General features: G+C 38.9%; 1 protein-coding gene across 5 annotated transcripts in view; it reads left to right on the plus strand.

Annotated features, from left to right (window-relative positions):
- Positions 1-15,085, plus strand: part of CLSTN2 (calsyntenin 2) — a 713,200-nt gene that overhangs the window by 620,403 nt on the left and 77,712 nt on the right. For all 5 annotated transcript variants that reach the window (XM_045031410.1, XM_045031411.1, XM_045031412.1 and 2 more), the window contains one exon: positions 190-311. In XM_045031410.1, coding sequence (XP_044887345.1) covers positions 190-311 — 122 coding nt within the window. The remainder of the gene's footprint in view (positions 1-189; positions 312-15,085) is intronic.

The following is a 15,085-nucleotide window of genomic DNA, read 5'->3' on the forward strand; positions in this document are numbered from 1 at the left end:
GCACCTGCAGCTTTCACTAAACTCATGAGGAGGTACAATTCTGCAATAAAGTAGAATGTTATGTCTGTTGGTTTGTTTTGAAGTGTATATTGCTTATACAGGCAGAATTTTTATGAGGCAAATTCAGCTAGACACAGCAATTATGACACTGCAGTGGTTTAAGCCTCTTTATTTGTTATATATTTTTAGAAATGAATCGACACCATTACGCACTTTATGTGCACAACTGTCGTCTGGTGTTTCTGCTGCGAAAAGATTTTGACCAGGCTGATACATTTCGCCCGGCAGAGTTCCACTGGAAGCTGGATCAGGTACTTGGGCTCCTTTTATTATCTGTATGTAACCTGCACTTACAAGGGAATGGTTCTCTATCCCCCTCTAAAGGAAGAACCACATAGATGTTGAAGAGTTTGCTGCAGGCTTTGAGCTAACTGTTTTTTATCTTGGTGTGGTAGAGCCTTGTAATTTTAGATCCAGAGGTCCTGGGTTTGATTCCCATTGCTGACAACCACACAGGGGCAACACATTACATATAGTTCCTAAAGAAGTCCTCCATTCACTATCAGAAGCCTGTTTTTATTTGCACAACAGAACTGATTTAGACCTTTCCAATAAGCACTTTGCTGACATGGAGATAAGTACTTGATGGTGCATGTTGACTTGTCTTTCCTAGTCTGTAGACGCCTATGTTCAGTTGCTGTTATATTTAATTTTGCTTGATTATGAAGAACGCTTTGTGGAGAAAATATTAAGTAGCCAAAAGTTGCCTTCCAGAGAATTATTAATTCTAGTCAAGATAAGGATGATGCAAACACACATTTTTACAGACTAATATTTGCTTAAACTGAGTTTTTGTAACATTTTTGAGCACAAAATGTAAAGTTCACATACTAATTATGCTAATTGTTTAATCCCTTACTTTACTGTTAAAATTGTCAAAACTGCTATCCAGTGTCCAGAGGTGAATGAGGGCCTGAAGCTGTGAGTCAATGGAGCTATGACAGTTTACATGAGCAGACTTGCCTCACATCTTTAACTGAAGTTTAAACAACATCCCAGCTATTTAGCTACAGTTCTTTGATGTGTATCTTGAAGATGCCGGAGGATTTAATCTAGAGACAATTGAATGAGCCCTTAGGGACAGTTTGAGATTAACATAGCCATGCTGTGAGTTATGTCTCTGGAGAGAGCTGAAGAGCTTCACTCAGTTGAAGGATCTCTGCTGGAGCAGATACCATTAGAAGGGAATCCAAACCAGTAATTGGCATATTATCTTTCCATATTTAGTGCTCAGTGAAATACTATCAGCCTGAATGTCAGTAGAGAACCATTTTTATACTTAAAATATGCCCTCCATACTATATAATATCAGGCATTGACCAACATTGAAGATGGACTGAAAATTTTTATGTAGGGGACGGAGACCCTATTACTTAAAACCATTCAATGATAGAAGAGACTTATTAGATCAACTAGTTCATTTTTCTTTTCTCTGCTAGTGTAGGATGATACCCACAATATATTTTCTAGTGATCTTCCCTGTTGAAACAATAGGGTAAGTGTAAAGTATACATAACGTTTGTTATGGTTAGGGCGACTAGGTTTCTGTGACCCTTAGTTACTATTGTCCCAGTCGTACTGCAGGAGGCTTTGGCATCTAGGAAAGGTCACTTCTCATGTAAGCACACTCCCTGTTGCTATTCCTTCTGGCCTTCCAGCACAATCTGCAAATTCTTACTGAACCCAACCAAATTGAAAAGCTTTCCCAGAGTTTCAAAGACAATTTCAATGGAATGTAGGTGCCTAATCTACTGAGGTGAAAATCCCACTAGGTGCCTTTCTGCTTTTTTTAAGGCACCTGAATACCTTTGAAAATCTGGCCCTCTGAGCTCAGTTAGGCCAAGATCTAGTACGTGACCTCTCAGTCTTTGAAATGAATAGTTTAAGTGCTAGCGTCTTGGAACCTGGGCTGTTTCGGATTAACCAGATTCTCACAACCTGGAACACACTGTAATGTGAAAAGCTGCAGACTTCATGGCTTGTACACAGTTCAGGAAGAAAAAACAGAGGTTGATACAGTGGGCCCAGCACAGAGCATCTGTTAATTGAAAGTAAACGGTGGGAGGATACTTTATTGGGCATAAGGTACTACATGACCTTGACAACAATTTGATGCTCGTTTGAGCTGAGAGGAGTCCAGTGACCTCAGGCGCAAGAGGCACATGGATTATCTTTCACTTGTGCTGTGGAGCAATAGAATCCATGGTACCAGATTCTAAGTGTTCCCTATTTAGCCCACAAGATGTTTGATGTTCTGAAGCAAAGATCACAGAAGGCCACCCATTTTCACCTTGAATATAATTTCTTATACTCCATTTATATCTATAGCAGGAAGACATAACTGAGTCCCAAACTCCATCCTTGGGTAAAGGCACAGCACAGGTAGCCATGTCAGACATTGCATAGCTACTCTTCTTGTAGTGTTTCCTCCTTTTGGAATATGATGCAGCTGGCACAGTTATAACACACAGGGAGCTTCGGCAACCTCCACACAGTAGCAGCTGCAAAGTTAGCTGTGGGCAGGTTAGGCTGCTAAATCTACTCCTAGGTTGATGGGTTTTTTTTCAGTATGGTATGTATTTATCCTATGCCTTCCATTAAAGTTAATGGAAGCGTCACAAAGCTACATTTTTGCACATGGTGCTGAACATTCACCCTATACTCCTCCACTGACCTGAAAGTGTAATAACCTTGGGCCTGTACCTGCAGAGCACATTTAACCTCTTAGCTGTATATGTGCCAAAACACCAATAGACAAGACTGTAGGACTTTAAACTGAAGGGACCCTTGTTATTCATAAGAAACATTAAAAAAATGAATATAGACTACCACTGATTTTTTTTTAATCCCCACTTTAATCATCTCTGAAATTGATTGCAGCTGTCAGTATAGTTTGCAAGTGAGCCCATTAGTAATGAACCAGAAGATAAGGTGCAGATAACTTTCAAGAAAATCAGTGTGTATCTCATATGCGCACACTGTTAGCATAGCTGCAACGTTTCCTAAACAACTGAGCGACAGATGCCCAGTAGGTAGCAGCTTCCCTATCTTCTGGCAACTCCTAGCTTATTGTGCATAGGTGTTTCCTTCATTTCAATATGCAAAATCAAACCGTTTATTTTTTGTTTTTGTAAATTTCCTATACAGCAGTTTAAAAGGACACTTGTCAGGCATTTTCCAGAGCTTTTTAAATTATTTATTTTCTCGGAGTTAATTATAGAGCCCATTTTTCAAACTTTAGTATATATTATGAGCTGATTTATCACAGAATCCATATAATGGCATCTAAATTGGCACTTAGTTGCCTAAAATGGCTATATAGGAGTTTAAATCCATATTTAAAATCCTAACTTTAGGCACTCAAATATAAAAATTGGGTTATATAAATAATGATCTCTTGAAAAGGAATCTGAAAAGTGTTTCCTTAATGTTTTTCCTCTTCAACTTGTGAGATTATTGGTGAATGAGTGTAGAGTTGTTCTTTATTTGTTACTTCCTCCCACACATTGTGGAATAATTGGATGAGGCTGGTTATTGTAGAATTTGAACTTTTTTGAAATTTCCTTTGGGCTTAGCTGAGCCAGTGGAGTATCCCCCAGAGTATTTGTAACCAGTGGTCTGCTGTTGATGAAGTTATAGTAGATATCCCTCAAGTTTCCCAGCGGCCACTGGTACTGCCTACATTCTCAGTAAACTTTCTCTACGGTAGGTCTTTTAACCAATTGCCATTCAAAGGGTCAACGTATCATGGGATAATAAATATTTGGGGTGAAATCTTGGCCTTCTTTAAATCAATGGGAAAACTCTCATTGACTTCAGTGAGGCCAGAATTTTACCCTAGAGATGTAAAACCAGTTAAATCTTCTAGTCTTTCTTCCTGCCAATGCAAGATTGTTTCTTAAAGCGTGGTAGGTGATGGTGTTTACAGCTCTACTGTAGAGTTTGCAAGTAGCTTTCCTCCTTCTCGTCAACCTCCTCAGAAAAACTCCTTTCCACCTGACATTTCTGAAGCTTGGTCTCCTGCCAAGAGAGAAATCTTTCTGTGAAACATTCAAGTTAATCAGAGATGGCTTTTTGGAGATCCAAGAGTTTAAAAATGAGTCCTTTTCTCTTTTGAAAAAAGGTCTATAAGAGGTTTTATTGGAGTATCCTATCACATCATATGGCTTAGAAATTCCATATGTGTCTAATGTGTATCATGCAGTTGCAGTTATTTGGGGGAGCTTAGGTGCTTAATATTAGAGTTATAGGCTATAATTTTTTAGCCTTGGCTGGGGTGGGAAAAGTTCCCTCCTATCTCAATCTACTTTATACTTCTGCTCCTGCGAGATTTCCTCTGACCCATACAGGATTGAGTCCAAATAATTTGTATAATGAGCCATAGTTTTAAAGCCTTTTGGTAATAGTGGAGGACATTGCATTAAATAGGCCAATGCACAATATATTTCACGCTCTGTGCACCATGGATATTGCATTTTTCATACTAGTATGCAAGACTTAATCAAAGCCAAGACATTTTCCCCCTAAATCAACATATAAAGCAGTAATCTTATTTTGATCTTTCAGCCAAGGACAAAATAATTTTTAATTCACACTCCAATTATTTTCTGTCTCTTGCTATTTTGCTCATATTGAATCTGGTCCTGTAGCCCACTGGCAAAATCTTCATTGAGTCCCTGCAAAAATGGCTGCACTGCAGGATCTAGGAGCATGATGCAGTCATTCTAAATTGGCAAAAATGGATAAAGATGCAGAAAAGTTTCTTTTCAAAGTCGAGATAAGCTGCTCTGAATAATCCAAAGTGAGTCTAAAGCACACATTGTACTACAACAGCCTCAAGTTTAGTTTTATCATACAGAAAACAGTAATTGTTCATAGTAAGAGAGTAGGTTATTCAAATTAATCAGAATATAATGTGTTCTATCTGTCTGCCTATACACAGTGCACATGGTGTTTGATAGGCCTCTATTTACATGTAACTGACTCACTTCCGATGTAGAATAGGCTTACGGCTCCCTTGTACACACCCTTGTTCTTTAACAAACTGCATTTCTATTTACTTTGGAAAGTAAGCAACTGTGCATGTGTGTGATAGTGCTTTAGCTGCTTTTTCCAAGATATGCAGCTATGCATGCTGTGTTATCATAGGATAAAACTAAAGGGATTGGAATCGGATATATAACCTTTCATATCCAGGGTAATAGTTTGAATTAGTTTTGTCAGTAGTAGCTGAAAGTTGTTACTATATGATGGCTGTTCAGCCTATATGAAATTAGGAAACAGACTGAGACTACTTCCTAGAGGACAAGTGACCATAATGTGAAAATCATAAAAGGCATCTTTATTGGCAGACTCAGCAGAGAGGACAATGAATGAATTGTTATGGAGACTGAACTATCCTCTGAACCCTACAATGCTGGGATGTATTGATGGGACAGTGTGCCATAAACTTGCACTGCCGTGTGTGTGTGTGTGTGTAAAAATCTGGCACCTTTCCTTGACAGTTTAAAAAAAAGTTAGTGACTTTAATCACTTTATTTGAGGCTCAAAAGAGTTTCAATTCTTAAGCACATATCTACTTCTTCACCAATTGGTATGCAGGCCTGTAGTGCACTGTGCATACATCCTTAATAAGCCTCCTACAGACAGAAAATTAGAAAACTCTTAACTTGGATCCTACACAGCCAGCAGAAGAAAAATGATAGATGAATCATGCTAATCCTGTGACTAAGAAGAAATTATCCCAGGCCTCAGACAGCCTCTGCGGCATCCAAAGCACCCCTAGTCTATTACATTCTAACCTCTAATATCTTATCTAACACAGTTTATTTACCATTTTTCTTTCTCATTCTGAATGCTATTTTTGATCCACTGTATGTAGCATCTTGCTTCAAAGCAGCCTTTGCCAGCACAAAAATGTGCAAGTGCTGCAAATGTTCTTTGAGATCCCAATTTAAGGCATTTTTAATGTAATTGTACTATCCAAGTTAACCACCAATCTTGACAAATGTATTGGATTTTGTGCTGTGCAAGACCAATTGTGTTACATGAGCCTGAAAACTCTTTTTATGCCAACTGATTTCTATAATATTGCTTTGTGCCTTTGTAAACCTGCTATGACCCTTGAAGAGACATTGAGCTGCATTCAGAAATACCCCTCTTTGCATTTAATTTCAGTGATCAGGAGATATTTCTGTGGATGTTTGTGTGCTGCCTTTTCCGACAGTTCTCTCTCCTCCCCTCTCCCCCTCAGGAATATAAACAGTATTGCAATTTTATTACAGGGTAGGATTTTCAAAAGCAATCAGTGTTGTTTAACTTTGGTCCCATTGAAGTCAGTGGTAAAACTCCCATGGAAAATAAATGTTGTTTAAAATCAGGTACAGCATCAGGAAACAATGGAGGAAGAACATAGTACACACTCGCCTAGTAACTCTATGGAAGTCAATGGGAGTTCTATACATGGTGCACAAGCCAACCCTATATGTTGGGACCTGTATATACTGCAATAAGCTGTCACATCAAGTTGCCTTGTTTTTTTCTGAAATATTCATGTAGAAATTCTCCTGGAGCTTCAGGAATCGTTTTTTTTAAAGATTTTTGTTTAATTAAATATGAAAGTGAATAATAGAATCAGTCCATTCTTCTTTTATTTTTATATTGCGTTTATTTTGTGCCGTCCTTTGATTTCCAGTTATGCCACTGAAGTTTTTATAGAATGTGCACAACTGTATTGCGGAAGTTATCAGGCAAAGTTGGAGATTTGGGCAGCTGGGTAGGGGACATCTGTGACTTTTAGCTCACAGAAAGTCAGTTTAGCTTTTGGAGATTCAAGAGGCATATTAATTTTTTTGCAAGGGGGAAATGATAGATGTATTTTTCCCTCCCATTTGTGATTTTTAAAAAAGTGACGTTAAATGTAGTTTGGGCGTAAGGTATGAAAATGTGTATTTTTCTTTAAAACTCTGGCAGGATATTAGAAAGTAGCGGAATGGGGAACGTTTTTAGGTAGAAAATTCTCCATGAATCAGAGACAAAGAAGTTTCAGGAAGAATATTGTTATCCTAATTCTACTAAATAAAGCTCCTTTGTTCAATGTTAGATGAAAGCAACTGTGTGGTTCTTTGCCATAGTCACTAACCAGCATCTCTAACCAGATAACTATCTGCCAGTTTATCTAGATAGAATGGTTAGATATTTTACTGGAGCTGGATTTTTCTGTAACATTGAAACAATGATCAATATTGACACTGAAACTGTAATGAATAAGTGTGTGTTAACCCTTTACATCATAACCTAAGAATGGCCATACAGGGTTAGACTAATGGTCCATCCAGCCCAGTATCCTGTCCTCTGACAGTGGCCAATGCCAGGTGATCCAGAGGGAAGGAACAGAACAGGTAATCATAAAGTGATGCACCTCCTGTCACCCATTCCCAGGTTCTGGTAAACAGAGGCTAGAGACACTTCAGAGTATGGTTTTGCATTTAGATGAAGGAGAGCAGTTTACACCTGTCTTAGAGCTATTGTTTTTGAATGTCTCCAGGCTCAAAGAAAATTCTATATCAGTTTTGCACTTATTCAAGGTCTAGAAGATTATCTTGGCAACAATAAGGCCTAGCAATGTAAATTTGTAGCTCCTTGTGCAAATTCTGTGTCAGGGGTGTATTTCTTGGTTATCTTTGTAGCTGCAGAATTGCAAAATACACAGGGCCCTACCTATATGAATTAATCAAATGTTAATGGCCTTTTTTGCAATTTAGTGACGAGAAAAGTGGATTATAACATTATTTCATCATGTGTGAACTATGGACCTAATTTAGTAGGACATATTGAAGTTACAGTGTGACAGCATATAGACATGCTGCAGTTATAGTACATAATAATCAGGGCTTTCAGGTGCTTTGACTGTCAATATGATAAAGCACTTTAATTATTTAAAGCTGTAATTAAACCATCCATATTTTTTGAAAGGGAATGTGAACTTACTGTGCTATCTGCATATTACAATTCTTAAGTCTTACAAAAATGACTCTCAATTCACCTGGAAACAAGTTTGCAAATGCTTGTATTTGACACTAATGTACAACAGTGAATATACATATATATATATACACACACACTACTTCACAGCAATAATTTATAAGTTTTGCATTTATTTGCCACCATTGACTGTCTCATGTCAAGGCTTCCTCACTGTGCTGAGGGAGTGCTAGATAAGAACCATAGTTATGAATGTCATGACGTTTGTCCAATTACTGAAATCCATTCAGCCTCAGGACATGGAAAGTTATGTTGTCGTGTAGATGCTTGCATTCAAGAGGGCTTGCATTCCTCTCAAGTTAGTAAAGTCTCAGCTCATGGCAGAGAGAGACTGGTGGTCAGTAAGAAGATGATTTATAACCTTTAGTATAATTCCTGCTGGCCAATTTCTAAAGCAGAATTAACGGCATCAGGAGGCCACTTTGGGTACAATGTCTACACTGCAGTTAAACCTGCCTGGCTGACCTGTGCCGGCTGACTCGGGCTCGCAGGGCTTGGGCTATGGGTCAGTTTAATTGTGGTGCAGATGTTCTGTCCTGGGCTGTACCCCAAGCTTTGGAACCCTCCAACCTCAGCTGGCACTGGCCAGCCACAGGTTTTTCATTGCAGAGTGTAGACATACTCTTTCACAGCAAGAGGACAAGTGTGACAGTGCTGGGTGCTATGAGGGAAGAGCGCATAGTACTAGTAATAATGAAACTTTTGTAAATGAAGAGGCAAGTGACAGACCATATTAAGGGTCTGGTCCAAATTCCAATTAACTCAGTGGAACAGCTCAATTGAATGGTTTGTTCAAGGGATATATAACACAGAAAGCTTGCTAGTCTGCTTGGAATTTTCCCTCTGTCACATTATTATACATGACCACCATCCCCATTTCACAGATTGAGAAACTGAAGCGTAGATAAGTTAAACAACTTACCAAAGGTTATCCTGTGTGTTAGAGCAGAGCATAGAACTTGGGTCTTCTAACTTCCCGTTTCTGGGTTCAAACCACATGTTGCCTCTGTATACTATATTAATGGATAATATTTTGAAATATGTTATTGTAACTGTTAATGGTTTCATGAAACCTAGGTCACTGGTTTTATAATATGAAACTCTATGGAGCCCGGGCCTGTGGGATCCCTGGATCTCTGACACTCCTTTGTCACTACCAAGGGAGATGGGCGAAGCAGCATCTCACTATACCTGGTAGGTCAGGTCCTACAGGCAGTTGTACTGTAGCACCTAAGGCCTGTGACCATGTAATTGGCTCACACTCATTACTTCAGACTGTGTCAGCCATCTGAGCAACTGTGCAGACCTCTGCCCTACTGCCACATTGGACCCTGCACTGGCTTGCCTCCTCCAGTCCTGATCCAACCCTATTCCTGATTCCTGCTGTGCTCCTGACCTGCTCCTCCGTTCTAGCTCCCACCTTCCTCTTGCTCCATGCCTGATCCTTGCCTCTCTCTGGTTCCTGCCCTTTCCCCTTGCTCTGACCATTAGTTCCCAATCCTGACTCTGACCACCAGACCTAACTTTTGATTCTGGCTCAACCCTTTGGCTGTTTCATTAGGTATCTGAGCCCAGCTGCGATCCTCCAGCTTTGATTGCTAGTCTTGATTCTGGTCCTGACTCTGGCTCAACCCCTGGCTCAGATACTTGGCTGTTGACTCCAGCTCTGACCCCTGCTTCCATTCCCCAATATGGATGCCTGCTTTGACCACTAGACCTGTTTCCTGCTCTAAGCAATTGGCCACACTTCCTACACCCCAGTTGCTAACACATACTAGAAGCATTTGAATTCTCATGAAAACACATGGTTTCCAAGTCACAATGGGCCGATCACAGCCACTTTTTCATATCAAAGTTTTGAATGTCTGATCCCTATTGATACCACTTGATTGAAAAATGTAGTTCTTGACTTTGTACCTTGGTAAATCCTACCCATCAACTTTCAGTGTCAAGGTACATTGGTCAACAGCAAAATTATTAAAATTATTAGGGCATCTTACAAAATTAATTTAAAATGAAATAGTGGTCATACTATGTGATTTATTTGACTAATGTGGCAATTTCCTGCAATATCCTTCTTGAATTAAGTCTAAGTATCTTTGGAGTCCATTGTGTTAAAGATTATGTATTATTGTGGGCCTGGTTGATCAGAGGACTATATTGAACAATGTGGCAGACAAGAACTATCTTTTGGGACAATGTCTATGAAGTGGATTCCTGCGAAATATCTGGGGAGAGGTGGAATGCAAATCCTTTCTCCTTCCCCCCGTTATTCAAAAACTCTACCTTTTGATACTCTGAGAAAAGAACTGTTGCCTGCTGATTACCTGTTCCCAAATTTGGGAGATCAAAAGCCCAAGCTGTATAAAGAAACAGGCTGATCTGCACAGACAGCGAGCTTCCTCTGAGCTGAGGCTGTTACGAACTTATTACTACAGGAAAACTTTTTGATGGGGTTTGAAGGACTGACTCCTTCCAGAGCCTCTGCTGGAGTTGGGGGATGATCTCTGGCAAGCTTATTAGCATGTGTGTAGGTTCTTTTATTGTTATATGTTTTCTATGGAATGCTTTTATCTTAAGAATAAATGTTCTTGCTTAGAAAGAACTGTATGGTAACTTATAATTGCTGACAATTATGTTGTTCATATCATTTGAAGAGTAAGCAAAGTGCAGATGCTGACCTGTTTAGGCAGACTGGCTTGCTGGGACTATCACAGTGTAAGTGGGGAACTGTGCAAACTTGAAACTTGGTCGAGAGAGAGAGAGAAATGTGTCTTTCCCAAGAGAGGTGATGGCTAAGGAGCCAGAAGCAGTGGGCACCCTTGTTGGACCAAGGAGGGGGAATACAAATGTAGTTGCTATGAACGATGAACATAGGATGCATAAGTGTTAAATTTTGGAAATGTATATTCATATTGAACCTTGTAGAATGTTTTCCACAAACCTATTTTGTATAAAATGTGACAGATCAGTTATAGTATGAAGAATTTTTGCTTTATTGCCCATCATTTGCCATTGCAGTATATCTGATCATCTTAATTATCAAATTAGAAAACTTAATATAAGCTTTATCACTGCATTACCCAATGTGTCTTTTAATGTATGAAATGGATTCATACATGCTGAAAATGAAGATTATCTTTAAAGTAGCCTAGTATTTCAAATCTGCCCTCTTAACATATTAGTGCTATCTTAACCCCTAGCCAGTTATTTGAAATTCCTAATTCACTAATTTTTTATCAGCAAGATAGCACAAGTGATATTTTTTTTAAATGTTAGTATGTGCAGTGTAGACTAAATTCAAAGTAAATTGTTAATTCACTTTGCCAATTTTGGCATTCTCTTAATGTAACTTAAATGAAGATGGAAATGTTACATGAAAGTGAACAATTCCTATGTGCCAATGAATGGGTTTATGTCTGCTGTGCACTTGAGGGAATAGAAGAGTCCAACTCTATTTGATGCTATTGTAGATTCACTTTGATAGTTGTCTGCCCTAGAGAATTGTCTTTTCTCAGATAATAAATTAGCTATGTCCTCAACTGTGATTTTGGTATGAGAAATGTAGCGTAAATGTGATTTCTCACACTGTGTGCATCCTGTCTTCACACCCTACAGACACTTTTAGTCATCATTGTGAAAAGTGTCTGAGAAAACACTTGATACGCTAACCCATTCAGGGACTTCAGAATCTTTTCTATAAAGCCAGAATGTGTCTGCTTTTTATGTAAGAGGAAAAAAGTATAAAATATATTAATATATGTCATAGTTCACAATATATCCTGTCATGTTTCAAGAGTAATTACTTGGAAAAATAAATATCTATATGAGATCCATAAACCAAAAGCCAGTTATATAATTTTAGTTTGGTGGCAGAAAACTATACAATGTGTCTGTTTAAAGTACATTATTGTATAGACCAAGGATCGGCAACCTTTCAGAAGCGGTGTGCCGAGTCTTCATTTATTCACTCTAATTTAAGGTTTCGCGTGCCAGTAATACATTTTAACGTTTTTAGAAGGTCTCTTTCTACAAGTCTATAATATAAACTATTGATTATGTATAGTAAAGTATGTAAAGTAAGGCTTTTGTATGTAAAGTAAGGCTTTTAAAATGTTTAAGAATTTTCATTTAAAATTACATTAAAAAGCAGTGCCCCCTGGACCGGTGGCCAGGACCCGAGCAGTGTGAGTGCCACTGAAAATCAACTCATAGGTTGCCTACCCCTGGTATAGACTCCACCTGTCTAAATACGTACTGGTAGTTTAAATCATTGCAATTTTTACCATGTTTCTTAAATGGCAGGACTATGAAAACTTCAAGAAGAAGAGAGCAAAGTTCTATTTTTCATTGAAGAAGTTTTGTTTTTTCATCAATGTGCATTTATTTGTAATAGCTCAGCTACATTTGTGTGCATGCTGAGGTTGTGCATACACATGGGTGTGTTTGTGTACACATAGGAGTATATGTATTTATATATGAAAATAATGTGTGTAATTCTAAAATATTTGATAACTTTAGCTTTGTGTACTTAAGTTAACACATTCTATTTATTTTTAAAAATCTTTTCTACATCATTATCAAAGACCACAGCAATATTACATGACTTCTGTTTATAAAATAAAAGCTAGAGCTGAGTAAAGGGCATGAGGCCCTATCTTGATTTAAGAAATATTTATTTCTTGTGAGACAGTACAAAGATTTTGAGGCCGTTGATCAGAACTACTCCTTGGAATGTTTATCTAAGGCTTGGTTCTTCTGCTGTGGACAATAATAATAATAATAAACCTGAAGAGCACTGATAACACTATGGCAATTACAGAAGATGGTTCTTTAAACATAGGTATTTTAAATATACTTCAGTTGTAGCATGGGGTCTACCTTTACGTGAAGTTGTAAATACTTAAATCTGATTCTAATCTCAGTTGCATAGAGGAAGAAGGTCATCTAACTAAAAACGTTATCTCATGTATGTGTGGTACCTGATTTTATGAAGTAGAGTATATGGGTTATACTTGCAAGTCCTCTGTCTAAGATTAGAATTGGAACCCAAGGGCCCAAAATTATCCTTTGGATTAGTGCACATCATGCTTTATGGGATGCCTGTTCTTGATGACTAGGGAAAGGCTCAATCGGCATGTCATTTGGCCCCTTTGATATGTAAGATGAGTACATGCTTAATAGTGTATGGGGAAGTTATTGGTCAGGGTTAATTTTGACCTATAAACATATGGTCATCATTACTTTTTATTACCTAGTGGGATGAATGCTCAGTTGTGTGATACACATGCACAGTTTCATAACTACTTCTTCTTATCCCTATGTGCACTTGATAGGTGTTGATAGATGTATTATCAGGCTCAGCTAGCTGTAAATAAAGAATGAAACATTATAGCAAAAACTAAAATATTATCAAAGCTGCTGAACCAGCAGGGCTCTTTCACTAAGATCTCGTCCTTCATGAAAGGAGATGCTGTTGTGTTGGGGTCCTCATCTCTGGTGCTGCCTGAATTCCTATCATAACAAATAGCTCACTCAAGGGTCTGACTGAATGTGTTGAGGGAGTGGGCCTGAATGGGCGAGGAAGAGGTAGGGAAAGAGCAGGGGGCTCTCAGGGAAAGGGACTGAACATAAAATAGATATGGGGGGCCTTTTATGTTCTTTGTATGTGGCAGCTAGGGAGGGAGAGGAGCTGCTGGAGATTGTGGTGCTGGTGGGGGGCTTGAAGGACAGGGCTGAGGGCACAGAAGAAAGGTGGGGTAGGGCTTGGGATTGCAGGTAGGACAAACTGGAGGGGAGATGTTGACCATCAAAAAGTGGGGATGGAAAAGAGAAGTGAAACTGGGGGGGGGGGGGCTGGAAGGAGTGGGGATGGTGCCAGTGGGCAGAGCTGGAGGCTGCCAATGGCAGTTTATCAGCTAGAGGTATCAGGGCAGCACTGTTATTATATGGAGAGAAACATTGCCCTGAGCTATTGTGGGTTGGTCTGCTGGCTAGGAGGGTGTTAAGGAGCAAGCACCTCCTGCCTTTCTGTAGCAATAGGTTTAGTATCACTGCATACCCTCACAGGGTGAGCAGCTGAAAACTCTGCCATTAGAGATGGGCATCAGCTTCTAATGGGACCCTGTTGAGACAAAGATGTATCTGGGAAGAAGTTAGGAGTGGTTTTTCCGACCAAGGAGCACGTTGCCATTCCCGTGTGCTTTTGGTCTGTGAACAGGCAACAAGCAATCAGCCAAAGAAAATTCTTCATGCATTTCTAGTGTTTTCCTCATTGCACAGACTCATTTCAGCCAAGAGAACTGCAGCATGAAAATATAACTGTAGGGGTCTGGTTGTGATTGATTGATTACCCCTAATGTAACAGCAACACTGCTCAAGGCTGACCTGATCTGTTGAACTGTCCTTGACACTGAGTGCAACAATTATAGACAACAACAGTTAATAACATGGTTTAATTACTATATCTTCAAATGTGTCCATTTCCAGCCTTTTCAATTAGATACTTTTAACTTTCCCAAATAAATTGCATCATTAATGAGCCCTTTGTTTGTTAGAAGGACTATAAGAATGTGGTACTCAAAGAGATTTCTTAAAGATATCTTATGGCTAACTTACCCTGGCGAGCCACGTGCCAGAGGTTGCCGACCCCTGTTCTAGAGTTTACCTATCACTAAACTAATAGAGACACTCGAGACAAATTCTACCTTCAATGACACCGATATAAATCCAGAGTATTTCTGAGGAGGACAGAATGTGACCCTTACTGCTTACTCAGTTTTTCACAACAGCAAAGCTAACATGGTTGTAGATAGCACTGAAAGAATGCCATCTACAGACTAAATAACACTATTCTCTGACTATATCTCAGGTATAACAGGTACTTAATTAACTTGTCTCTGTATGGTACCTAACATATAATCTGTCTCTACATAATGCCAGCTGTGTAATTAAATGGCCAGCAGTTCTCATTTAAGTCAAG

Source organism: Mauremys mutica, chromosome 9 (assembly GCF_020497125.1).
Source record: "Mauremys mutica isolate MM-2020 ecotype Southern chromosome 9, ASM2049712v1, whole genome shotgun sequence".
In the NCBI taxonomy this organism is placed as follows: domain Eukaryota; kingdom Metazoa; phylum Chordata; order Testudines; family Geoemydidae; genus Mauremys; species Mauremys mutica.